This window comes from Musca autumnalis, unplaced genomic scaffold, assembly GCF_047663935.1.
Source record: "Musca autumnalis isolate F117 unplaced genomic scaffold, ASM4766393v1 scaffold_4, whole genome shotgun sequence".
In the NCBI taxonomy this organism is placed as follows: domain Eukaryota; kingdom Metazoa; phylum Arthropoda; class Insecta; order Diptera; family Muscidae; genus Musca; species Musca autumnalis.
In genome coordinates, this window is record NW_027411977.1 from 91,863,522 (window position 1) to 91,890,627 (window position 27,106).

General features: G+C 37.3%; 2 protein-coding genes across 5 annotated transcripts in view; both read left to right on the top strand.

Annotated features, from left to right (window-relative positions):
* stj (voltage-dependent calcium channel subunit straightjacket) overlaps positions 1-27,106 on the top strand; it is a 168,729-nt gene that overhangs the window by 119,467 nt on the left and 22,156 nt on the right. For 2 of the 4 annotated variants that reach the window (XM_073984681.1, XM_073984683.1), the window contains 6 exons: positions 74-118; positions 4,790-4,883; positions 16,997-17,107; positions 17,184-17,442; positions 17,503-17,727; positions 24,244-24,726. In XM_073984681.1, the coding sequence (XP_073840782.1) occupies positions 74-118; positions 4,790-4,883; positions 16,997-17,107; positions 17,184-17,442; positions 17,503-17,727; positions 24,244-24,726 (1,217 nt within the window). The remainder of the gene's footprint in view (positions 1-73; positions 119-4,789; positions 4,884-16,996; positions 17,108-17,183; positions 17,443-17,502; positions 17,728-24,243; positions 24,727-27,106) is intronic. The other 2 variants (XM_073984682.1, XM_073984684.1) reach the window with 1 other exon arrangement.
* LOC141402763 (acylphosphatase-2-like) lies at positions 6,310-6,766 on the top strand. The gene has a single exon (XM_073984685.1). The coding sequence runs from the start codon at positions 6,438-6,440 to the stop codon at positions 6,732-6,734; it is 297 nt and encodes a 98-aa protein (XP_073840786.1). The 5' UTR covers positions 6,310-6,437; the 3' UTR covers positions 6,735-6,766.

Sequence of the window (27,106 nt, forward strand, 5' to 3'; positions counted from 1 at the left end):
AGTTTTCTTAATTAAAAAAAACAATCGTTATGTTATCATTCATAAAATAAAACAACAACCTGCAAATCCACAGCTAACACATCTGCTGGACGCATACCAACATTCGAAAATTACTATTGTGAGTAATAATGTCATTGTCTTAGTTTATCGAATTCGGAAATGAAATCATTTTTTTCATTGTATCTTTAATTCGTGATTTCGTGTTTTCTGCACTGTAAATGTATAAAAAAAAAAAATGATAATAACAGCAACAATAGCAACCATAAAATGCAATAACTAAATTAATCACACGCAAAAACATAATTCTGTATTATACATAAACAATTAAATATTTAATAATTTATTTCATTTATTATAAAGCACAAAAAATAAATCCAATTGCAAATAAATCAAGTCACACCAATTTTATTAATAATCTCTTCAGACCCCAACCCCCTATTTGAATCACAGAACTATTCCCGAAATTTTTTGATAACCACTACACCTACATACATATGTATGAATTGCACAAAATCCAATAACGATTTTTTATATACTTCAGAAAAACACATATATGAAGGTGGTACAAATATATTGAAACAAGAATTTGGTACAAAGATTTGAATATGAAATATTAAAGCGCCAGCGTGGTGCTACCATTGCACACCCGCCTTGCACGCAGAAGGTCGTGGGTACGATTCCCCTACTAGGCAACATCAAATTTTCAACGGTGGCAAAATACCCCTCAGTAATATTGGCGACATTTCCTGAGTATTTCAGCCATGTAAAACTTCTCTACAAGTGGTGTCGTAGGACACGCCGTTCGGACTCGGCTATAAAATGTAGGTCCCATATCATTGAGCTAATATGAATCGGGGTGCACTCATTGATATGAGAGAAGTCTCCCTTGTTCCGTATGGGATGTTGTGGAACAATGTTTTTTGTTTTTGTTTTTTATAATTAAAGACAGCTTTGATATGAATTTCCCCATTTTTCTAATTATAATCTACTCTCTAATCGGATTTAAAATAGCATCCGTTGTGTCACCTGATGAAGTACTTTTTAATACTAATACGATACATACTACGGGGGCTGTCGGGCTAAGAAACCCACTTTAATATAAAAAATTAAGAAAAACACCACCCACTTACTTTTTTAAGTACCACCGCAAATATTGACTACCCACCTAAATGTTCTTAGGACCACAATCTGGGAATCTGAATGTGGAATATTTGGACTCATTGCGGAGAAATTGTAGTCTAGGTACCTACTTGAAAACATCAAAGTCAGTATTACTGCCATACAGGAAAATCATTGCTAAGAGAAGGACGCCAAGACAACACCTTAAAGTGAAGCATAGCTGTCAGGAAAAAGTATTTGAGATATATGAAAAGTCTCGTACTTACATTCAGACGGTGGATGAAACTCTAGCGACAATTCCAAAAATATATAAAAACTTCCTCATCAGTTTTTATTTCGACAATTTCTCGAAAAAAAGACAATAACGAATATGTATTTCAGTAACCAATCAAATTAAAAATTTGGTCAAAGCATCGGTAAATTAGACTTCGACGCCAATGAGGTCTTGCTATAGAAGATCAAGCGGTCTTCTCTCATAAAACCAGGAAGTCTTCTCATACATTAGGCGAAAAGGTTTTCTTATAGATGGCAAGAGGTCTTCTCATAGAAGAGACTGAGATGTATTTATGGAACTGACCACAGGGTCTTCTAACATACGATCAATATGTCTTCTTTTAGAAGGGGCAAATAGGTCTTCTAATAAAATACCAATATTTGTTATAATAGAAGACCAAAAACTCGTCTCATCGAAAATCACGAGGTCTTCTAATTGAAGACAAATAACCCTTCCAAATAGAAATACCGATTCGTTTAGCAAACATCGAATCAGATCAGTGCTTTCACTTCAACCGTTTGAAAGTGGCGTTGAAAAAGCAAAAGAAAGTTGGATACTGAAGTCTGAATAATAGGTCTTCTCACAGAAGACCACTAACCCCCATTATTATAAGTCTTCTTTTGTTATAGTTTGGATTTACCGAACAGATTTATAGCGTTCCGGTTAACTTACAGTTAAAAGTGATGATTGAATTTCAAGGAGGAGCTTCAAGTCATTAACTTTCAATGTGAAAATTATATTTTTAATGCCTCCAAATTAGTTTATTTTGAATTTTCAAATCCATCAGATAGTAAAAGAACACATGTAATAATGGCCCTAAGTCTTCTTACAGAAGACAAATAGGGCTTCTCAGAGAAGACAAATAAGTGTTCTCACAGAAGACCAGTCTCCTCACAGAAGACAAATAAGTCTTTTCACTGAATAACAATGAGTATTTCTTACAGAAGACCAGAAGAAGGTTTTCTCGTAGTAGACAAATTGGTATTTTCACAGAAGACAAATAGGTCTTCTCACAGAAGACAAACAGGTCTTCTCACAGATGACTTTAGGTCACAGAAGACTAATAGGTGTGCTCACAGAAGACCAATAGGTCTTCTCATAGAAGGCCAATAAGTCTTCTCACAGAAGACCAATAAATCTTGTCGTAGAAGACCAATAAGTCGTCTCACAGAACACCAATAAGTCTTCCCACAGAAGACCAAAAAGTTTCTCACAGAAAACAAAGCAATTTTCTTACAGAAGACCAATATGTCTTCTCATAGAAGAATACTAAGTCTTCCAAAAGAAGAGCTATACGTCTTTTCACTGAATACCAATAAGTCTTCTTACAGAAGATCACTAGGTCCTCTCAACGAGTACGAAGACGTCTTCTCACAGAAGACAAATAATCTTCTTATATAAGACCAATAAATCTTCTTATAGAAGACCAATAAGTATTCTCACGGAAGACAATAAGTTTTCTCACAGAAGACCAATAAGTCTTCACACAGAATACAAATAGTTCTTCTCATAGAAGACCACTATGTCTTCTAACAGAAGACCACTAGGTTCTCTCAACGAATATGAATAGGTCTTCTCACAGAAGACTAGTAGGTCTTCTTATAGAAGACCAATAAATCTTCTCATAGTAGACCAATAAGTCTTCCCGCAGAAGACAAATAAGAAGTCCAAAAACTCTTCTCACAAAACACGAATAAAACACCAATAGGTCTTCTCATGGAAGACTAATAGGTCTTCTCGCAGAGGACTAATAGGTCTTCTAACAAAAGACCACTAAGTCTTCTTACAGAATACCAATAAGTATTCTCATAGAAGACATAAAAGCTTTCTCACAGAAGACAAAAAAGTTTTATCACAGTATTTTCACAGAGGACCAAAAAGTCTTCTCACAGAAAAACAAACGGCCTTCTCACAGAAGATCAATAAGTCTTCTCATAGAAGAGTAATAAGTCTTCCAAAAGAAGACCAGTAAGTCTTTTTACTGGATATCAATTAGTCTTCATCCAGATGGCCTAGAGATCTATCTTCTCACAGGTGACCAATGGGTCTTCTCACTGAAGACCAATAGAAGACCAGAAGCAGGTTTTCTCATAGGTCTTTTCACTGAAGACCAATAGTTCTTCTCACAGATGACTTATAGGTCTTCGCACAAAAGGACTTATTCTCACAGAAGACCAATAAGAAGACCAAAAAGCTTCTCACAGAAGGCGAATACGTCTTCTCACAGAATACGAATATGTCTTCTCACGGAAGACTTGTAAGTCTTCTCACAGAAGACGAATAAAAAACCAATAGGTCTTGGCATAGAAGACTAACAGGTCTTCCGAAGAGGACTAATAGGCCTTTTCACAGAAGACCAATAAGTCTGCTCACAGAGCACAACTAAGTCTTCTTACAGAAGACCAATAAGTCTTCTAACAGAAGACCAAAGGTCTTCTCACAGAAGACAAATACGTCTGTTCACAAAAGACAAATAGCTGTTGTCACAGAAAACGAAAAGTTCTTCTCAAGGAATACTAATGGGTATTCTCACAAATGGCTAAGAGGTATTCTCACCAAGGACAAGTAAATCTTCTCGCAGAAGGCGATCTATTCTCACAGGGGACAAATAGGTATTTTCACAAGATACCAATATAAGACCGGAAGAAGGTTTTCCCATAGACGCGAACTAGGGTTTTCACAGAAAACCAGTAGGGTTTCTCACAGAAAACCTATCGGTTTTCTCATAGAATATCTTCTCACGCAAGAGAAATAAATTTCATTGATGGTCTATAGTTTTTCTCATTCAAAACCAGTAGGTCTTATTATAGGATTGAAATCAATAAGTCTTTGCATAGGAAAGCCAGAAGGTATTTTCACACGATACTAATTGGTTTACTCACAAAAGATCAAATGGAGAAATAGAGAAAAGATTTGCTCCAAAAAAGGGGAAACTTCCCGTAGAAGTCTGAAATATGAGTATTTTCTTCGGCTACTCACATTGCGACTTAAAATGCAATCGTAAGGACACATTTGTACTTGTGCTTAGAGTTTTTTATTTTGTTTTTATTTTTTTGAAATAGATTAAGATTATTACTTTTATGCCATTGCTAATACATATGTGTGTGTGTTCATTATATAATCATCTAAATCATAGAATTATTTATACAATATGTATAGCATATAAATAACAAATGCACTGTTAGCTGAGGAATTGCACCATTAATTTATGTGTCCCACAAACTTCCCGAAATCCGTTATTCACATGCATGATAACATAGACCCACACACACTCACACACAAATCGTGTTAATTTATTTTCTACATTTTGGGCACTTTATTTTTTTTTCAATTAATTATATTTTTATCGTAAACAACTTCGTGTAAATAATGTTACGATTGTTCATTGAATTTTAGGTGATCGGCAGCTGATGCAATCATTGGTGTTTGATGCCCGGGTTACAGAATGGTTTTCCAAAAATACCAGCTTTAATTCGAAAGATGACAAAGGGTAAGTTAAATTAATAAATTAAATCATTGTTGTGGTATCCGCTCATTTTGGATATCGTTAGATGTATGCAGATTATTTATGTTCGGGGGAAGGGCTTTGCTTCATTTTTCGTTTCGTAATCTTAGGTATTTTTAATAAAATTATGTTGTAACGCTTACGGATTAAATGAAATGTAATGAAGGAGAAAATTATCATATTGCTCTATAGCTTGATAAAAGCTCTCCTAATGTTTATTAAGAAATTATTTTCTCAACTGAAGTACGTACATATAAGGTGGTAATAGGTATATCAGAATCTCTTTAGACAAATTTAGTAAAGGTTAGTTAATTAGTGGAATTCTGTAACTCAAATTTTAGTTACCGATAAAACCCGTAAAATTAAAACGCAAAATTATAAAATTGAAATTATCAGAGGACTTTCTATCCACCATAAGTGCGGTTCTATGGGGGCTATATAAAGACGTATACTCAAAATTTTCTGGTGGAAAATTTTATAATACCAACGAAGAAATTTCAGCATTTCGGTGGAATATACCGACAAATTTCAGATGGAAATTTTTATACCCCCGTAAATACCAACTTTAAGCCATTTCGGTGTTATAATGAGGCTAAAACCTTCAAAATACCGAAAATCGGGATGTACCGTTCTATTGGGGTTATATCAAAAGGAATACAGATATAGCCCATTTTCAATACCAAACATCCTAGGGGTGATAGAAACTCTTATACAAAGTTCTAGAGCACAGTCTTAAAAATTGCGAACTGTATCTTGATTTCAACAGACAGACATACAGACATGGCTATTTCGATTTAGAATTTTACCCTGATCAAAAAAGGAATGACAAATTTAATTATACCCTCCATATTACCAGGGTATAAAAAAGTGCAACCTACATCGAAATTGGCTCGGTCTTCTTTTTTCTTTTTCTTTTATTATGTCAGAAATGAAGCAAGTCAAGAAAGCCAGCCGGCGAGGCATCTTATGTACCGAGGCTTTTAAAGACCAAATTAAAGCTAAGTCCTCTGATAATTTAAATTTTATAATTTTGCGTTTTAAGTTTACGGATTTTTAGCGGTTATCAAAAAATGAGTTACAGAATTCCACTACAGAAGTTCCTCTGCACAAGCTAAACATTTGCTCTGTTTCCAGAACCTGCAAGAAGCTACCATAGACTAATGACTATTGCCCTGTTCCAGAACCTGCAAGAAGCTACTATTTTTTACTACGATAACAATTTTTCCTTTATGTTATCGGAAAAAAATAGTGAAAATTAGTAGATTCTTGCAGTTCTGGAACAGACCAATTGTGTCATGGCACCAGCTACTATAGAAACCTACAAAAACAACAAACAAATCACACCTGTCAACCGCATTGCTTTCAATATCATTTAGGAATTGTTTAAAATTTATTCAAATTATTCAAAAACAATTTATTATTAAAAAAAACACAAAAACAATTGAAAAGCTTCCAACGCGGTTATCAAAACTATTACTGCCTTAATCCAAGTTACAGCGTATCCGATATTGTTCAATTGTTAAAAAATCTTCCTTGTCAATGGGTTCAAGACAATTATACAATTGCGATTTCGAAGTATTTGGCAAGGTTCAGGGTGTATTCTTTCGTAAACATGCCCAGAAGAAAGCCAAACTATTGGGTATCCATGGCTGGATTATGAATACTCCGGAAGGTACTGTCAAGGGCCAAATGGAAGGAACCCAAATGGAACTAAACGAAATGAAATCATGGCTAACCACTAAAGGCAGTCCCAAGTCCGAAATTGAGAAGGCATTTTTTGGCGAAATGAAACCCATGGATATGTATACATTTAAATCATTTGTCATCAATAAATAAGGAAGTTCTGTATGTATGTGTTTGTGGGAAAATGTTGGAGTTTTCTTGGAGGAAACTTGAGTGACATAGGCTAAGGATTTAAACCAATCATGGGCACCAAAACAGAGGCAGACATAATTGCCAATGCCTGGGAATTGCTGAACATCTCACGTCCACACTCGGTGTAATGTTCAACTTTTCCTGGAAATAGAAAATTATGTCATGTATGTGGTTGCATTCACATTATCATTACCGAGGCGATCATGTTTACCTTAGCAATAATTGTATAATGAAAATTGGAGCTCCATATATATATTATTATACCCCCACCATAATATGAAGGGTATAATAAACTTTGTCATTTCGTTTGTAACAAATCGAAATATTCGTTGGGTACCCTATATACATATGTATGTGATCAGCATAAAATTCTAAATCAATATAACTGTGTCCATTTGTTGAAATCAAGATACAGCTCGCAATATTTATGACAGAGCTTGAACATTTCGTACAGAAATTCATATTACTCTTCGGATGCTTAGTTTTTATTTTGATATAGCCACCCAATGCAATCCCCAAAATTTTGTCGGTGTAGGTCCACGCTTTCATATAGTCCCCATAGAATGGTACCTCCCGATTTTCGGTACCTCGAAGTGTTTAGCCGAATTATCCAACCGCAATAGCGGACATTTTGTATTTATTCCTCGTTAGAGGTATTCTTCCTTAGAGGTATATCACCCATGGAATTGTACCTCGTGATCTTTGCTACTTTGAAGGTTTAGTCACATTATTTAACCGAAATGCTAAAACATGGTACATAGTCTATGTTGGAGGTATAAAACATTTCTGTAGAGAATTGTCGGTATAGGTCCACGTTTTCATATAGCCTTCACAAAACGGTACCTCCCGATTTTCGGTATTTTCAAGGTTTAGCCACGTTATTCAATTGAAATAGCTAAACTGGTATTTGGTCTTCGTTGGAGCTTAACAATATTTTAAAATGACTTTTCTGTATAGGTCCACGTTTCAATATAGCCCCCATAGAACGTTACCTTCCGATTTTGAAAAGTTTGAAAGTTATTTTTAAATTGGCTACAAAAGTTTTCCCCAAAAATTACCACAGTTTCGCATTTTGTATAGCTCCCATACCCCACAATTTTGAAGGTTTTAACAACATTATCCAACCCAAATAGCTAAAATTTTGTATTTAATATAGACCCAATAGAAAGATACCTTCCGATTTTAAGTATTTTTAATGTTTTAACCTCATTGTCTAACCCAAATGAAATCTGGTTTCAATACATATACATACATACATATGTTCCCACAACATCCCCGAAGGGACAAGGGAGACTTCTCTCTGGTTTCAATACTAGTCATAAACAGTTCGGCTGGCAGCCCACAGCTCCTCCTACTCTGCTCCTTATTGATCTTCTGCCGATTAGTTATTGTCATTACATCGCTTTGACTAATTGGTATACACTCAATAACATCGAGTGGATCTAGGATATCTTCTTTAATACGAAAAACTTGATAAATTGTTTATTCCAGGTCCCCAGGGCTTTATCTTTATCAGCCACCAGATTGTCTACATCATCTTTGCAGGAGAATGCGGCTGCAAATTCAGTTTGATTTTGATATAATTTTCGAATTTCATTCTGGCTCCTGAATATCTCGAATTTCTCACGCTCATATTTTTCCTGCTCTTTCTTTTTTATTTTCCCATGGAGCTTTGTGCTGCTACTGACTGCAGGGTTGGCCTGTATGCCTTCTTATTATTTTCAGTGGACTTACGACATTTTAGATGGTGGTTTTAGGTAACAAAGTATAGACTTTGCGTCAGTTTGAAGATAGTGAACTATTCGTTGCCACTGCGCTTCCACATTATGGGGACAAGGAGTGTTGCCTTCCAATGTGTGGTTAAGTTGAGCAGAGTAGGCTTCTGTCCTGTATTAGATTGCCAGTACATACCTTGGTTGCTACAAAGAAATGTTCCGAATCGGTGTTCGATCCACGAATCAACTGGTCATCTAACACACCGGAAATGTTTAATCCGTCTATGGACATCCCAGAAACGAAGTCGATCATGTTGTGCGATTTAGTTTCTGTTCTTTTTTCATCTTGTGGATATCCTCGTGATCTTGCGTAAGTCGACATGTTGGATCCTGGTCCTGCTAACTACCATATTTTTTGCCGCTTTAATATCGATTTGATTTATTCCAATATCGGATGTTAGCTCATGAAGGCTGAACCTGCCGACCGTGGGAGTATCTCTATCTCAATGCCAGGGGAATGAATGCTAATATGATCTTTCTCTAGGCACTCGTTGTCCTGTTCTGTTCAACTTTCTCTTTGTGGATGCAGTAAAAACTGATGTTAATAAATTTTGTTTTTATAAGGACTGTGGTATTTCTCCCATCCATAGGTGTGAATCTGGAGACCAGGTCTTTATGTGGAAGTGCATGAAATTATGCATTTTCGTTTTTGCAAGAGCGTGACTTCTGAAAGAATCACTCAATTAACACTGCATTTTAACTAACCCTTTGGTATTGCATTTTAACTAACCCTTTGTAACCGCATTTTAACTAACCCTTAAGAGTAGAATAGGGTGCAGTCTAATTTGCATCCAAAGCATGCGTTTTGATGCCGTGCTTAGGATGAGTTTTTATTCAGTTCAAAGATGCAATAAAAATGCAAGCCATTGCAAAATATCCCAGAAAAAATAAAAATAAGTTATTGTTTGTGTAAAACAAGAATAATAAGAATTTTATTACATTAACACAAATTACAAATTATTATAGGAAATTTTCTTCTCATGGGTTACCGCAAAAGTTTACAAATTATTTTATTTTATAACAAATACTAGCAGACCCCGGTCCGCGTTGCTGGCCCGTCGTAATGAGTTTTAATGACAACTTTTTATCGACTTTATGCTTGACAATTCAAAAATAGGTATTTTCTACCTCACTTCTTCGCTCTATTGTCAAACCGAGAAGAATTTTTTGTCTGTAGCCTTTCTTTTCACTTACGGACTTTGTCGGATTTTTTCGCCAATTTATGCTTTTTAGGTTTTATTATCGTCCATGTCATGGCTGATGGACCGTTGATCCTCACCATTCAAGTAAATTTGTAAATATATAGTTTTTCTTGATCATAAGTTTAGCAAATATAGTGATTATAAAATAATAGGCCCCGAAATTCGTCTACAAATATATAGCATTTTGGACCACGGGACATTCCTGAACATTTTCAGAATATTAGTGGAAAAATAATGTTTTGAAAAGAGTGGGCGTGATCATCAGTTTTCAAGATATAACATATTAAAAAAAAAGTAGGCCTGGTCCGGTATTTTGGCTCCCAATTTGGCTCCCCATTGCCTACCAAAATGTATGCTGAAACCGATATAATTATACGTTTGGCTTATATGTATAGCGTTTAACAGAAAGGCATGTGGAAGATACCCCACCTCTTCCGTAATTCATAAAATATACATAACAACGGCAAACATTGAGCTTTTGACGCAAATTTTGTGGAAATTCCTTCAGTTATGACATATTAAAAAACAGGCTTGGTCGGCCCTATAGGCCCTAAAGAAGTACCTAGATTGTAGATTAATCCGTAAATGTTTAATCCGATGCATGCATAATTTTTGCAACTATAACGTTTTTTAAAAATATCGCATAGGGGAGGTACCCCGCTCCCTCTGGAATTCAATAAAATATGTAACCTGTTTTCGGTAGGCGCGGTAAACTTTTCTCTCCAAAAAACCTAAGTTGGGTTATGACTGCATTTGATTTTTATTCATAAAGGTAAGGCGTTTTTTTAACTATACCCCCTTCAAAATTCAAGAAAATATGCCCGTACATTCCCTGACATTTTCAGGAAAATCGGTTCAGTAGTTTTGTAGATGTAACATATTTTAAAAAGTGGGTGTGGTCAAGTCATTAGATTCTAAAAAAGTGGGTAAGGTCTTCCGATTAGATACATTCGTAATTACTGTAAATATAACATTTTTAGAAAAGTAGGGTAAAGGGGAAGTACCCCGCCCCTTCTAAATTCAACTGAATTTGTAGCCTATTTTAATTTCAGGAAAATCGATTCAGTAGTTCTTGTAGAATGATAAAAATTGAAAATTGAAAAAAGTGGTCGTAAATTTTCTTTGCATAAAAACCCAAATCGGGTTATGGCGCACATTTTGCAGAAAAAATTATCGAAATCGGTCTAGCCGTTCTCAACTGATGCCATGACCAACGAAAGACATTTGATTTTTATTTTTAAAGATTTAGTAGTTTTGTAGATATAACCTAATTAGAAAGTGAGCGTGGTCGGATCTTAAGCCCCAAACTAAGTACGTAAGATTGGAGACACAATCGCCATTGACTCGCAAATAAATTCCGAAACCGATACATTCGTATTTGTTGCAAATATTGCATTTTTACAAAAATAGGGCATAGTGGAGGTACCCGCCCGATCCGAAAGTCCAATGTGTAGCCTATTTTTATCGGGGACCAACCCTGTACATTCGCTGAAAGTTTCAGGAAAATCGATTCAGTAGTTTCGTAGATATAACATATTTAAAAAAGTGGTCGTTGTCCAGTCTTAATGTCTCAAATAAGCACGTAAGGTCGGAGACACAATCGCCATTGACTCGGAAATTGATTTTCAAAGCGATACATTTGTAATTGTTGCAAATATTGCATTTTTACAAAAATAGGGCATAGGGGACGTACCCGGCCCGATCCGAAATTCAACCAAATATGTAGCCTATTTCAACCCGGGGCCATCACTCTACGTTCCCTGAAAATTTCAGGAAAATCTGTTGAGTAGTTTCGTAGGTATAACATATTTATAAAAGTGGGCGGAAAAGTGGGCGTGGCCAATTTTTCTTTGCATAAAAACCTAAACTGGACTATGACTAACATTTTCACAAAATATTATCCAAATCGCTCCAGCCGTTTTCAACTGATTCAATTACCAACAAACGACAATTGAGTTTTATATATAAAGATTTGGAAATGTTTTATTTATGCATTTGGACATATTATAGGGAAGTACAAACTGACTAATGTACTTTAAGGGATCTCTAACAACTGCTAAAAAATGTAACGAACGGAGTGCCTTTTTCACGACTTCATTTGGACTGCGTCCGGATGCTGTTAAAATGTGAGAAATGGATGTCAATCGTTGCATCGCATCCTAATGCGGTTAAAATGTAAGGAATTGTTGTGCATTCTTCACGACTCTGATTGAACTGCATCCGGATGCAGTTAAAATGTGAGTAATGGATGTCATTCGTTGGATCGCATCCGAATGCGAGTAAAATGTGGGGAATGGAGTGCCTTTTTCACGACTCCGTTAGAACCGCATCAAATAATGCCGTGCACTACTTCCAATTAATTTTGCTTGGTAGTTATTGTCTTTTATTTCATGGAATTTTGGCTTACGTCATTTTTAATATTTGGTCCAAAAAATCGTCAAAATGACGACAAATCGTCAAATTCTACAACTCTGTATAGCCCCCAGTCCCTGGCATAATTGTTTTGACAAATCTACATTTGTCTTAAAAGGCATATAATTATTGTCAACATTCATTAAACTGGATTTTAACAGCTTAGGTGTTTTCTTCTCAAAGAAATTCCAGCTTAATTTCTGATTATGTAGGCGAATGTTTAAATTGGGAGGCAAAAGCGAAACGGCATAAGTATTTTGACACGTCATAATTATGTTTCTCTTGGTACTCAATAGTACCTTTTGGTACCAAAATTAATTGCTTCAGCTAAATTATTAACATTTAAGTAAAAATGTACTTGACAGTCATAGATTTTAAATTAAAATAGGGAATGTTGGTGTCAAAAGTTTTAACGAAATTTAAAATTACAGTTTCGGTGATAAGTTTAGCTAATGATTAGATATTGCGGCAGTTATATGTTTATTTTGTAACGGATAAATAAATATGCAAGATCTAGGCAGGAAAAGTGAAATTACAGACTTTTCTATCCGGTAAATAGAGCAGAATTACAAATCTAATCTGACTTATGTACATAAATCCTCATCCTCTGAGCAATTTCGATGTCAAAACAAGTACTTTGTTAAGACTAGAACCTCTAGACATAAAAAAAACATTAATTTGAAGTCATATTTTGCTATTCCACTCGCTTAATAAGGCATAGCTACAAAAATTGTCATTTAGATTATCAATAAAAATTGTTTACCACCCACAATCATTGTGGCAGAGCATATTGTGGACTGATACAAATATAGTTGACCATAATTTATCTTTAAATACACTTTTCGGTACGCTTGAGTCAAAAAACCGCCGAAAAGTTAAGTATCTTTGTGAAATAAATGCCCTTCTGATGCTATTTTCATGCCCAAATGCTCCCAGCCATCAGAATAGTCTGATCCACCATTTAAAATACTGCGATATTTAACTTTTATCGTTAATAACAACATGGTAGTAAACTGATCGAAGTGTTATGTATTCATTTGCAGAACACTGCTACTATGGTAAGACTGAATTTTGTGTAGCACGTTTGGAGCATATTTTGGGTTCAAACTTAAAGTTATTTCCTTCAAATATTACATTTGTATGTGAAAAGATGTTCTTACTCTCAATAAAAAGTCGAAATCCGCAAAATATTCCGAGATAATGGGAGAAAACTATCGAAAATGTTGTTTAATGATAAATCTATTGAATATCCCTACAACCTTGAAATATCGATCCGTAAATGGGTCCATAATGGTACAGATGTGTGCGAAATATATTACTATTACTTATTATACCCTCAGCATTTATGCTAACGAGGGCATATACACTTTCATACGGGCAAAATGTGCCTCATCGAAATAATGGTTTTAGACCCCAAGTATGTTTGGACGAAATCCGTTTCAGATAATTTGGAGTTGAGTTGTCTGTCCGGCTGGCTGGAGCGCACGATAACTCTCCAATGGATCAACCGATTCGGTCCAAAATTTGGCTTTCGTAATATTTTGCCCAAACTTAGTTTAAGTTCGAAGATGGGCTATATCGGTCCACTCCTTCCGACACCTCCCTTACAAAAGTTCGAAAATGTTCGGAAAATTTGTGCGCACGATAACTCTTGAAGTAACCGATTTGATCCATACTTTGCACATCGTAAAATTTCTACCAGACTTAGATCAGGGTCCAATATGGACTCAATCGGTCAACTTATTCGGGCACCTTCCACACAAAATTTCAGATAAGTTCACTTTTAGACCTGCTCTCGAATCGCTTTGATTTTTGTTGCAGCAACTCGTATTCACTGCCCCGCATACGACAGGTTTCGATCCTAAATTTGGCCTTCGTAATATTTTTTCCAAACATAGTTTAAATTCGAAGATAAGCCATATCGGTCCACTCCTTCAGGTACCTCCCCGACAAAAGTTCAAAAATGTTCGGAAAAATTGTGCGCACAATAACTCTTGAAGGGAGTGACCGATGTAATCCATACTTTGCACATCCTAATATCTCTACCAGATATAGATCAGGTTCGTATATGGACTATATTTGTATATTTCTTCTGGTAACTCTCACACAAAATTTCGGATAAGTTCACTTTTAGACCTGCTCTCGAATCACTTTAATTTCTGTTGAAGGGATTTGCATTCGCTACCTCCGTTACGACGGTAAAAGTTTTTTCAGGGCAAGTCCATATTTCTTGGGAAAACAGCCCAAAAGATGTAAAAAATCCTCTATGTCACCATATGTGGCGGTCGGAGAGCACGATAACTCTCGAACTGTTCAACCGATTTGGTTCAACATTTGGTCTTCGTCATAATATATCCAATTTTAGTTTCATGGGACAATACCGGTCTACAATATTTAAAAAATGTCACTAAATTTCTAGAACGATATCATTTGAATGGGGCAAACAATTTGGTCCAAGCTTTGGATCTCCTAACATTTTGTCAAAATTTATTTTAACTTCTAAAATGGCCCCTTAAAGGTACATCCCACACAAAAGTTCAACATTTGTGTCCTAGTGCAGTTAATTCCTAATCCACATTTTTGTCGGCAAGTTCAAATGTCCAAAAAGGGCCACAAAATTATGTAGAGACGTTAAATACATTCGATCTGTCCGTAGGTTAAAGTTTCACTTCACATTGGCTGAGGGTATATATCTGTCGGCAAAACCGACTGACACTTTTTTACTTGTTATACCCTCAGCCTTTAGGCTAAAGAGGGTATTTACACTTTGATACGACCAAAAATGTGCCTCATCGAAATAATGGTTTTAGACCCCAAGTATGTTTGTACGATATCCGTTTCAGACAATTTTGAGTAGATCTAGCAATGTCCGTCCGTCTGTCTGTCTGTCTGTCCGTCTGTCTGGCTGGCTGGTGCGCACGATAACTCTCGAACGGATCAATCGATTCGGTTCAAATTTTGGGTATCGAAATATTTTGTCCAGATTCGATTTAAGTTCGAAGATGGGCCATATAGGTCCACTCCTTCAAGTACCTCCCCCACAAATGTTCAAAAATTGTCGCAAAACTTGTGCGAACGATAACTCTTGTAGGGAATAACCGATTTGGTCCATACTTTACACATCGTGTAATTTCTACCAAACTTAAATGAGGTTCCAATATGGACTCAATCGGTCCACTCCTTCGGGTACCTCCCACACAAAATTTCGGAAAAGTTCAGTTTAGGACCTGGTCTCGAATCGCTTTGATTTTTGTTTACGCAAGTTGTATTTGCTGTCCTCTATACGACGCTGTAAGTTTCATTAGGGGCAAGTCCATACTTCCTGAGAAAATAGCCTGAAAGTTACAAAAAACCCTATGACACCGTTTGTAGTGGTTGGAGCGCAAGATAACTCTCGAACGGATCTGCCGATTCGGTCCAAAATTCTGCTTTCGTAATATTTTGTCCAAATTTAGTTTAAGTTCAAAGATGGATTATATCGGTCCTCTCCATCCCGTACCTCCCACACAAAATTTTGGATAAGTTCACTTTATTACCTGCTATTGAATCACTTTGATTTTTGTTGAAGCAACTTACATTCGCTGCCTCAATTACGATGGTGAAAGTTGTTTCATGGGCAAGTCCATACTTCTTGAGAAACAGCCCGAAGGGTGTAAAACCCCCTATGGCACCCCCATGGTCTATGTCGGTCCATTCCTTTAAGTACCTTTTCCGCAAAATTTTTGAACTTTAATCATACGACCAAAATTTTGAAACCCCCTAAATACATAATTTTTTTGTGAAAAAAAGTGTTTCAATTTGCACAGGGTGAGGGTATATCTCTGTCGGCAAAGCCGACTGATACTTTTTTACTTGTTTTATCTAAAAGTCAATAGAACATTTTTGTCAAAATACTTATGCGACGCAGTGAAATTTTATTTCCATTACAAAAGTGCAAGCGTACATTTGAATTGATAAAATGTATTACTAATTTTAGGCACTCTAGTAAACGATTAGCCAGAATATTTTTTCATATTTTTGTAGAAGACTAATACGTTATAAAACCAAACACATAATTTTTTCAAACTTGTCAAAATAATTATGCCAGACACTGTATATGGGTATTACACGATTTAAGCTTTTTTTGAAGATTTACCTGCCGAATCGGTTGGTAATTAAAATTTGTGTTGCCAAAACTTTGAAAATGTCCACACAAATTTTCGATTTAATGTATTCAGTGGGCCACTCTAATGTATGTACATATGTATGTACATATATGTACGTAAAGTGGGAATATATGTAGAGGTCACGTTACAAAGCATCGCTTTTCGACGAATTAACTAACATGCTAATCTGTTTCCATATTATAACCTAAATTTAAAAAAAAATACTTTAGATTTATTAAATTTACATCAACATAACATTACTCTCTACATTATACTAAATAAGAAATAAGTTTTGCTTACATATAAAACAAAATAAGATGACTCAAAACATGAATATCCCTTTTGCACCTGCATTTGTTTATTTTTCTGCATTTATTTTATATTTCTCTCCTCCGGCTGATTTTCTTATAATTATTTTCAATTCACAATTTATTTAACAATACAATCCAATCTGTTTTATAATAAAACAAACGTACATTAACATAAAATGCACATCACATTTGCAATGTTTTTTTTTGTTTGGAAAAGCACAGATCAAGTGCATCAAACCCTATTTCCGTTTTAATGGGTTTGTTGCCAAGGTAACATTTGAAACTCCAAAAATCTTTAATTATTAAAAACAAGTATTTTTATTAAACAATATCACTAATATTTATAAACCTTTTTTCGCATTAATTTATATTCATCAGAAATGAGTTTAAACAACGTTTTGGCATAAATGTGGCATTTTTGGCCACCCACAGTGGTCTGACCAGATGGCAAGAATTTCATTCAAATATGGCTGAAGAAGTGGGGGCTGGGTAAGTGAAATAAAGAAATCTTTAAAAAGGAATCTGACAAATTTAAAATAATAATTTTATGAACTTTATTTCTTAGCGAAACATTTAGTGAAAGCAACAACAAGGCCATCGATGAAGTCTGGTACAAACGTGCTGTGGATCAGCACTTTGTGCGCGAAGAAAGTTTTGTCTATTCGGTGCCATTTGATTCGGGCGAAACAACAGTGGATCCGATTATTACCGCCAGCCATGCAATTTTCCATACCGAGGGTGGTAAATCAGCCCCGGCAGCCGTTGTTGGTTTTCAATTTCAATACAGCGCTTTACATAAACTCTTCCGTAATATAACTGGAAATGTAAGTGTCCACAGTACTATAACTTTCCTAACAAGACTAACAATTTCTTTCATTTTATAGGCCTGTGCAGCGGATGACAAAGCCTGCTATGTCCTGGATAATAACGGCTTTATTATTGTTTCTTTGAATCGCCATGAAACTGGACGTTTCTTTGGTGAAATAAACGGTGCCATAATGCATCGTTTGGTCGAAGAGGACGTTTATAAAAAAGTTACGGTCTATGATTATCAGGCTATATGTTTTGTACCGGATGGTGACATGAATTCCTCACCAAATATGTTGGCGGTAAATATGGAAAAGACGATTTGTTTTGTTTGTTATTTTGTTGTTATTAAATAATGTTAACACTTGATATGGGGTAGGGAAGATTATTGTCAATGGTTAGAAGTAGAAAAATAATTTGTGGACTCCGTAGCAGTCGTCACAGAACTGTTGCTGATTTTTTTGCTACCTTGCAAAATTTTTTCGTCATTCTCTCTCGAAAAGCACAACTATTTCGAATAACTTCACAATAATTTTTGAGAAATTAGGAGCTACGTGTGCGCACAACACATTACAAAGTAATGCAAAAAATTAACCTTGTTGTTGTTGTTGTAGCAACTCAAATATGAGCATATTCGTATATTTTATTCAGTTACCTGGTTCTGGTTCCTCTGTATCAATATTCCAAAATTCTGCAACCTGGACTGATTGCGTCGATAAAGAATCAGGAAACCGATGAGTGTGGTTAGCTGGGCAGCTAAACAAATGCAGCGTGTCGTTCGGCATGTGTTGGGTATTGTGCCATCAATTCGTGCCCAATATTAATTGAGGCGGCTCATCTTCGGGATTTTTATTGGGCTAAAACCACTGGTGTTTGTCTTGGCAATCTGGCGTTCTCCTGGGAACTGGAGTTCTCTCCTGATGTGCCTGGTTGGGAGAAGCATGTTCACTAGATCGTGGCAGGGATGCTCACGGAGGTAAAATCCAAGCAGATACTGCATTGACAACATTTTGTTGTGTTGATGTAAAATCTTCGTCTTCTCGTGAAGTTGGCCACTGGTGTGGATGAGGAAGCACCCTGATGCACTTCTCAGTGGGGACATTCCGGCAGATTTGAATATTATTGCACTGCAGCGCTAACATTTGCATACCACACTGGCGCCACAGACCGGCCTATTCCTTTATAAAGATCAACAGGGTCTCTTTGTCATCACCCCAAGTTCCACTGACCATTGACTTAAGAACCTTGTCCTACTTCTGATCTTGTCGCAAATAGCTGTGGTTTATGCTGACGACTTAAACGTGCTGTCGAATATTACTACTCCCTATATCTTGGGGTAGGTAGTAAACATGCTGTCGAATATTACTACTCCCTATATCTTGGGGTAGGTAGTGGTCGGACTTAGGACATCATCAACATATATGTTCGGGATGAGTCTCATTTCAGACGGTCAACGGCTTAAGGGCCTTGTACCTTCTTCTGATCTTGTGGCTTGAGCAGACGTCTTAAACTGTGGCTTGAGCAGACGTCTTATTTTCAGGGAGAGCCTCATTTCAGCGTTTAGGTGGTAAAGTGTGTGGCAGTGGATTTAGCGGTCGATATTTTCATATTTTTCACATGAAACAGCTGCGCTAAGACAGCTATATCATATGTCAACCGACAGTCGTCCACACATATTTGATTATCCAACGTTTCAAACACGGGTGGAGAGATGATTTCTCTGTATCTAGCATCCGCAATAGAACGCTAAAAATTGTCAAGATAGGTGCACTTTTGGTATAGGCCCCATATAACGGTACCTCCCGATTTAAAGAATTTTGAGGCTAGTACTTACTTACTTAGCTGGCCTTTTACAGAACATTTGTTCCATAAGCCGAACTAAGAAAAAATCTCCAATCCTCTCTGTTTGCTGCTGTATTTTCCCAATCTGGGATATGTAGTTTACTGATATCTCGTTTCACTTGTTCGCTCCAACGAAGCTTTGGCCTTCCAGATCTGCGAGAACCTCCATGCGGCCCGTATTTATACGCCTTTTTAGCGGGTTCATCATCACTCATTCTTATAACATGGTCTAGCCATCGCAATCGTTGTATCTCGATTTGTTCAACTACATTGATGTCATTGTATAGTTGGTACAGCTCGTTGTTCATACGACGCCGATATTCGCCGTCAACACAAATTGGCCCGTAGATCTTTCGAAGAATTTTTCTCTCGAACACACCAAGCACTGCCTTATCTGCTTGAGCAAGTACCCATGCTTCGGAACCATACATTAGCATGGGTAGTATCAGTGTTTTGTAAAGTGTTACTTTTGTTTGACGAGAGGTGGCTTTATTCCTAAACTGCTTACTCAGCCCAAAGTAGCATCTGTTAGCCAACACTATTCTTCTTCGTATTTCACAACTGATGTTATTTGTTGTGTTTATGGCGGTGCCGAGGTAGACGAAGTCCGTTACTACCTCAAAATTGTAGGTACCAACATTCACAGATGGTGCGTGGTTTGTGGACATATTACGCGTTGATACCATCAACTTGGTTTTTTCGCCGTTTACTGCCAGACCAACTTTAGCAGATTCTCTTTCGACTTTTGCAAAGGTGTCAGTTACTTCCTTTTCCGATCGACCCATGATGTCAATGTCGTCGGCATAAGCCAGTAACATATGGCTGTTCGTGTATATCGTACCATTTCTTTTGACCTTCGCGTCTCGTATGACCTTTTCCAGCAGGATGTTGAATAGATCACACGACAGGCCGTCTCCTTGTCTGAAACCTCTTTTGGTAATAAACTCTTCGGAGAGGCTCTTTCCTATTTTAACTGAGGATCTCGTCTCAGTTAATGTCATTCTACAAAGCCGAATGAGCTTTGCAGGAATACGAAAATCAGACCAAGATAGGTCCACGTTTTGGTATAGCCCCCATATAACGGTACTGCCCGATTTCAAGTATTTTGACGTTTTTAGCTACATTTGCCGACCGAATTAGCTACAATTTGTCATTTAGGGTTTCCAGTGATCATGAAACTTCTCCAACAAAAATTATGGGCATAGGTCCACGTTTTATTGTAGCCCTCATATAACGGTACCGACCGACCGATCAGAGTATTTCATGGTGAAGGGTATAAAAGTTAGGCCTGGCCGAACTTACCGCTTTTTTACTTGTTCCGCTTATGTTCGCCTACTAGGCTGTCGATTTTAAGACTAAGTTCTCTATTTCTTGGGTATTCAGACTTCGTACGACGAGTCTCATCACGCTCATTTGCTAATCCCGTCGCCTTTGTTGGGAAATACGGTCAGATTTCGGGAATGTAGCAAGCTGCTGCAGCAGTAATGTTGTCCCGTAAAATTCTCTCAGCTTCCCGAGGATTTGAGGAAATTATGCCAATCAGCTTTTCATAGGTCAGAAAAGTACGGCGTTCAGAGATTATGAAATCGGGTGGCCTGTTTATGAAATCGAAAGATGGCCTGAGCCAAGAGAAATAATGGTTTTCCAGGACACGCAATTTATCAGACCGTGTGCAACAAAGGTGATGTCTGGCGAGCTGTGTCAATCTTTTCCTATCTTTGTAAGAGCGTCTTCACTCACCGTAAAAAATTTGGAGCTATCAATTTGCTCAGCCAGCTCTGTACCCCTGGTCATTACCTAGGACAGAATGCCAAAGCTCATGATGGGCATTGGATTCCCACACAGCTTTCCGTCGGTGGTGTGTACACATTGAGCAACTCTACCTCGTCAGTCCACACAGTTCACTGCTATCCCCATACATTCCGGTCACTGTGGTATTGTACAGGTTTTTCGATGTATTTAAGGGTTTTACGTGGGGAGATGTAGAAAGGGTGTCACTTCAACAAGTGACCAAACACCACAGGTTAATTGGGTCAGATCTCAATTGTGCCAGGATACTTCTGATGACTCTGGGCAAGAACAGCCCGACTTCCGCAGCCGCTGCAAAATGTTGTTGGAATGACATTTTGGATGTAAGGGTTGTCACTGCGGATGTGCCCGGGGGATGGATGCGGCCAGCATATTTGCCTTCTGGTGTAAATGGTCCACATTTGACATTTGCGAACATCCGGCTCGTATGACATTATTTTGGGGTATATACACTGTGATACGATCAAAAATTTCCCTCATCGAAATAACGGGGTTGGACGAAATTCTTTTCAGATAATTTGGAGGCGATTTAGCCAAGTCCGTCCCTCTGTCTGTCCGGCTGGTGCGCACGATAACTCTCGAACGGATCAATCGTTTCGAACCAAATTTTGCACTTTGTAATATTTTGCCCAAACTTAGTTTAAGTTCGAAGATGGGCCCTATCGGTCCACTCCTTCAGGTACCTCCCCCAAAAAAGTTCTGTATAATGGTGGGCACGATAACTCCCGAAAGGAACAATAGATTTGGTCCAAATTTGGCACATCATATTATTCCTTCCACGGAATGGTTTCGATAAACGCCCATTGTGTAGGAACCGGCTTAAATAAGGTTTATGAGTTGCAATGGGATTCATGTTGTTTGTAGTAGCTCCCATATTTTGGACCGGAATATGCTGTCAAAAGCATTTGTGTAGTAGTCCACGAACGTCATTTATATTTTATTTCGCATTTCTATTGTTTGCTCAGCGATTATTCGAAGCGTATTTATATATGGCCTACACATGACATTATTTGCGCGGAACCCAGCTTGTTCTTTCCGAAGCTTTGTTTCAACAGTGTAGTTGATTCTATTAAGAAGAATTCTTGTGAGTATTTTGGAAGGTATGGAAAGAAGAGAAATCACTCTATAGTTTTTACATTGGGAAAGGTCTCCCCTTTTCGGCAGTTTTAGTAGAATGCCTTGTAACCAGTCGTTTGGGTAGTGTTTCTTCTCTCCAAATATCTTGAAATAGTGACATTTTTGTAGGACAACATTTTTTTATTTCCGGGGGGAAGACGTTCGTATCCTGGAGCTCTGTTGTTTTTGAGCCTTTTAACAGTATTCTCTATTTCAATGAGGGATGGTGGTTCGGTTTTGAGTTGATTAGATGTAGGTATGGTTACGTCGGACATAGTATTAGAGTTTGAAGGATATTGCGGGGTGGTATCTAATGTTTCCATAAAGTGCGTGCGTAGGCTAGAAATTTGTTCATCCTTTGATTTGATGGGGCGGTCACGTGGTTTATGTCTCCCTGCTAGCCGTTTTGTTATATCATTGACCGTTTTAGTGGCGTTCCTATTGGCAGCTTCGTTTTCAACGGCTTCGTGATAACGAGGAAATCAAGATACAGCTCGCAAATTTTAAGGTAGAGCTTTGTAATTTGGTATAGAACGTTTTCATTACTCCTAGAATGTTTGGTATTGCAAATGGGCTATATCGGTCCACGTTTTGATATAGCCTCCATTGAACGGTACCTCCAGATTTTCGGTATTTTGAAGGTTTTAAGCTCACTATCACATCGAAATGGCTGAAGGTCCACGCCTTCATATAGCCCCAATAGAGCAGTACCTCCGGGTTTTCTGTATTTTGAAGGTTGTCGCTTGAATATTCCACCGAATTGGCTGAATTTCTTTGTTTAGTCTTCAGTTGGGGTATAAAACTTTCAATATGAAATCTGTCGGTATAGGTCCACGCTTTAATAGAGCCCCATAGAACGTTACCTCCAGATATTCGCAATTCTAAAGGTTGTGACGTCAATATCCCACCGAAATTACTGAATTTGGTTATTTAGTCTTGCAGGGGATTATAAAGTATTCCTGAAAAGAATTATTAGTATAGGTTGACGTCTTCCTTTATTCTCCATCGAAGCATACCTCTTAATTTTTGGAACTTTTTAAGTTTTAGCCACATAATCTTACCGAAATATCCGAAATTTGGTAATTAGTCTTCTTTGAGTCTAAAAACTTTCCTCAGGAATTTGTCGGTATAGTTTGACGAAATTTGCTGAAATTTGGTTATTAGTCTTCCTCAGTAACGAAAGAAAACTTTTTGTTCCATTTTACTTCAATAATACTCGTGGTGGAGGGTTGAACAAGTTCGGCCCGGTCGAACTTAACGCCGTTCTTACTTGTTTTTCTTAGCTTTTCATATTGCTGCTGACGGCAGGTTTGTCCTATATGCCGTGTTCTCCTCTTCAGTAGCCCTACAACACTACTGATCGTACCATGGTGTTGTTTTGGTACCCAAGCATAGATTTTACGGCAGTTTGAAGATAGTAGATTAGTTGTTGTTACTGTGCTTCCACAATATCCGTACCAAATGTGCTGTCTTCTAGCATAAGGCTAAGTTGTGTTTGCAGCTTGTTGATATCCAACATACGTCCTGTGTCAGATCGAATTTTTTGCTCAATATTAAGACGAGTGGCTACCTTGGCTGCTACAAGAAAAATTAGAAGATTGGAATACATTACAGAAGTTGTCCAACTTGAATGTGTGTTCAAGGCTTAGCTCTTCACAGTAGATGTCAGCACCACTACCTTCTTCAATCTTTGAGTCGTCTGTATCAATTCTCCTCTTCATATGCAAATAGTTTGCAAAGGAAGTAGCGGACGCTTTCTAGTTTAATTACATAATTCTTAATGTTACACTCGGTTTTTGTTTCTTTCTCTCTCTAATCCCCGATCAAGTGTTAACAATTTATATTCAATACAATATAATATTTTTTATTATTAATAATTTTATTTAATTTTTTTTTAATATTTTACAATAACAACCTACCACTAATCATATCCCAATCATATGTGTACTTGTGTACTTTTCTGCCATCCTCTCATCACCCCAAATTGGGTTTCGTGTTTCTTGTTTTTTTTTCTTCATTTGTGTATTTTTTTTTTTTTTGTCTTCATTTAGCCTCTAGTCCATGTATTCAGAGCCTTTAGATGGTTACTATCCACACTAGTGCTATTCTTATTAGAAATTAGTAGGGTTGCCGCTGATTTATTCGAACATTATGTGGATGAAAATATGACAGATTATATGGTAAATGTTAAAAACAATGAATGGGTACGTCTGGTCACGCTACAGAGGACCAGACTGAAACAATGTGACATGCAACGTGACCTCTACACGTTGCACAATGCAACAGGCAATGTTGTCTATAATATGACAGCGCACGGATGCGAGCGGCCATTTGTTGTCCTGCCCATACCGGCCAGCAATTTAATATTGTTGGTTATCGATAAGCTATGTCCGCGGGATGTGTCGCATGTCCTGACCGTTAATCCAATGGATATTAATTATCCATTGGATGAGAATCAAACATTGGCATGTTTCAAAAAGGATCACGAATTCTCAAGAGTACGTCCAACCAGTTGCATAAATAAGCATATAAATGTAAGTAAATCGTCGATTGTCTCTCTCTCTCGTCTATGCATGCATAACAAATGAAAAAAATATTTATAGTATTATAAAATTATAAATTAACAATATGAGGGATTTTTCCATGGATGTAATGAACAACAAAAAAACGTATATGGGTACATGTTTTTATTTTTTATTTAATCATTTTCAAATATATTTTATTTTAAGGATAATTTAGGTTTAAATGTGCATTTCTAAAAAAAGCTATCAGATAAAACGAAGATTTTTTGCAGATATTTTCAGAGATTATCAGAGCTTTTAGCGTAGATTTTAAAAGAGAATTAAATTGGTAAATTTTATGAAGGACTCTCAGAGTTAAATTACAGATTTGTTGCGAATATTTACCGAGGGAACAATACTGTGGTTTTCAAATAGAACCACATAAGTCGACTTGTGTGAATTTTGAGTTATTGGTTATTTATTATTTATTATTATAAAAATCAAAGGACTATAGACGGTTCCAAAGACAATTTCGATGCGAAAAGTCCACCTTTTTTAAATATCTATAAAACTGCATATCGCTCATTTACTCAAAGAGTGACTTACTTACTTACTTAGTTGGCCCATTACAGAACATTTGTTCCATAGACCGAACTAAGAAAAGATCTCCATTCCTCTCTGTTTTTCGCTTGACTTTTTGGAATACCGCGCCTTCTCATTTCTTCATCCACTTGTATGCTCCATAGAAGCTTAGGCCTGCCGATTCTGCGTGCACCGCCATGTGGCATGTATTCATACGCCTTTTTAGCGGGTTCATCATCGCTCATTCTCATGATATGGCCTAGCCAACGCAATCGTTGCATCTCGATACGTTTAAATATATTCATGTCTTTGTATAGCTGATATAGCTCGTGGTTCATACGACGTCGATATTCACCGTCAACGCAAATCGGCCCGTAGATCTTTCGAAGAATTTTCCTCTCAAACACACCAAGCACTGCCTTATCTGCTTGCGCAAGTACCCATGCTTCGGAGCCATACATTAGCACGGGTAGTATCGGCGTTTTGTATAGTGTTATTTTTGTTTGACGAGATGTGGCTTTGTTTTTAAATTGCTTACTTAGACCATAGTAGCATCTGTTGGCCAATACAATTCTTCTTCTTATTTCACAACTGATGTTATTTGTTGTGTTTATGGCAGTGCCGAGGTAGACGAAGTCTTTAACTACCTCAAAATTGTAGGTACCAACTTCCACAGTTGGTCCGAGCGCTATGGACGCTTTGCGCGTCGACACCATCAATTTTGTCTTTTCGCCGTTTACCGCCAGACCCACTTTCGCAGATTCTGCTTCGACCTTCCTAAAGGTATCAGTTACTTCCTTTACTGATCGTCCCATGATGTCTATGTCATCAGCATAGGCAAGTATCATGTGGCTATTGGTGTAAATTGTGCCATTTCTTTTGACATTTGCATCTTGTATTACCTTTTCCAGCAAAATGTTGAATAGGTCACACGAAAGGCTGTCTCCTTGTCTGAAACCTCTTTTGGTACAAAATTCTTCGGAGAGGTTCTTTCCAATTTTAACTGAGGACCTAGTATCAGTTAAAGTCATCTTACAAATCCGGATGAGCTTTGCGGGGATACCAAATTCAGACATTGCGTGGAATACCTTTGATCTGAGGGGACTGTCGAATGCTGCTTTATAATCGACAAAAAGGTGAAATGTGTCGATCTGCATCTCTTGGGTCTTCTCTAGGATTTGCCGCAGGGTAAATATCTGGTCAATGGTAGACTTGCCAGGTCTAAAGCCACATTGTTATGGTCCAATTATTTCGTTGACCATTGGCTTTAGTCGTTCGCACAATATCCCTGACACTATCTTATAGGCAATAGGGAGAAGACTTATGCCCCTATAGTTGGAGCATACAGTCTTATCTCCTTTCTTGTGGACGGGACATAGGATGCTCAGGTTCCAATCGTCGGGTACGCGTTCTTCCTGCCAGATGGTGCTAACTAGCTGATGCATACCCCTTATCAGCGCGTCGCCTCCGGTTTTAAGCAGCTCGGCTGGTAAGCCATCGGCTCCTGCTGCTTTGTTATTCTTCAGCCGGTTGATTGCTGTTTTTACCTCATCTTGGCCGGGCTGTATACATTCTATACCATCTTCTGGGATTGGATCTGTGGTATCATCGTCTTCGCTACTATTGGATACCAGCAGATTGGAGAAATGTTCCTTCCATATCCTGAGCACGCTATCTGTATCTGTTACCAGATTACCTTGCTGGTCTCTACAGGAGGATGTGCCTGTACCAAAGCCATCTGGTTGATGTTTCACTCTTTGGTAGAATTTTCGGACTTCATTCTGGCTCCTGTACATCTCGATTTTTTCACACTCCCGCTTTTCCATTTCTC

Excerpts from the sequence above, each read along its gene's own strand:
- LOC141402763 (XM_073984685.1), top strand. The coding sequence starts at position 6,438 with ATGGGTTCAAGACAATTATACAATTGCGATTTCGAAGTATTTGGCAAG.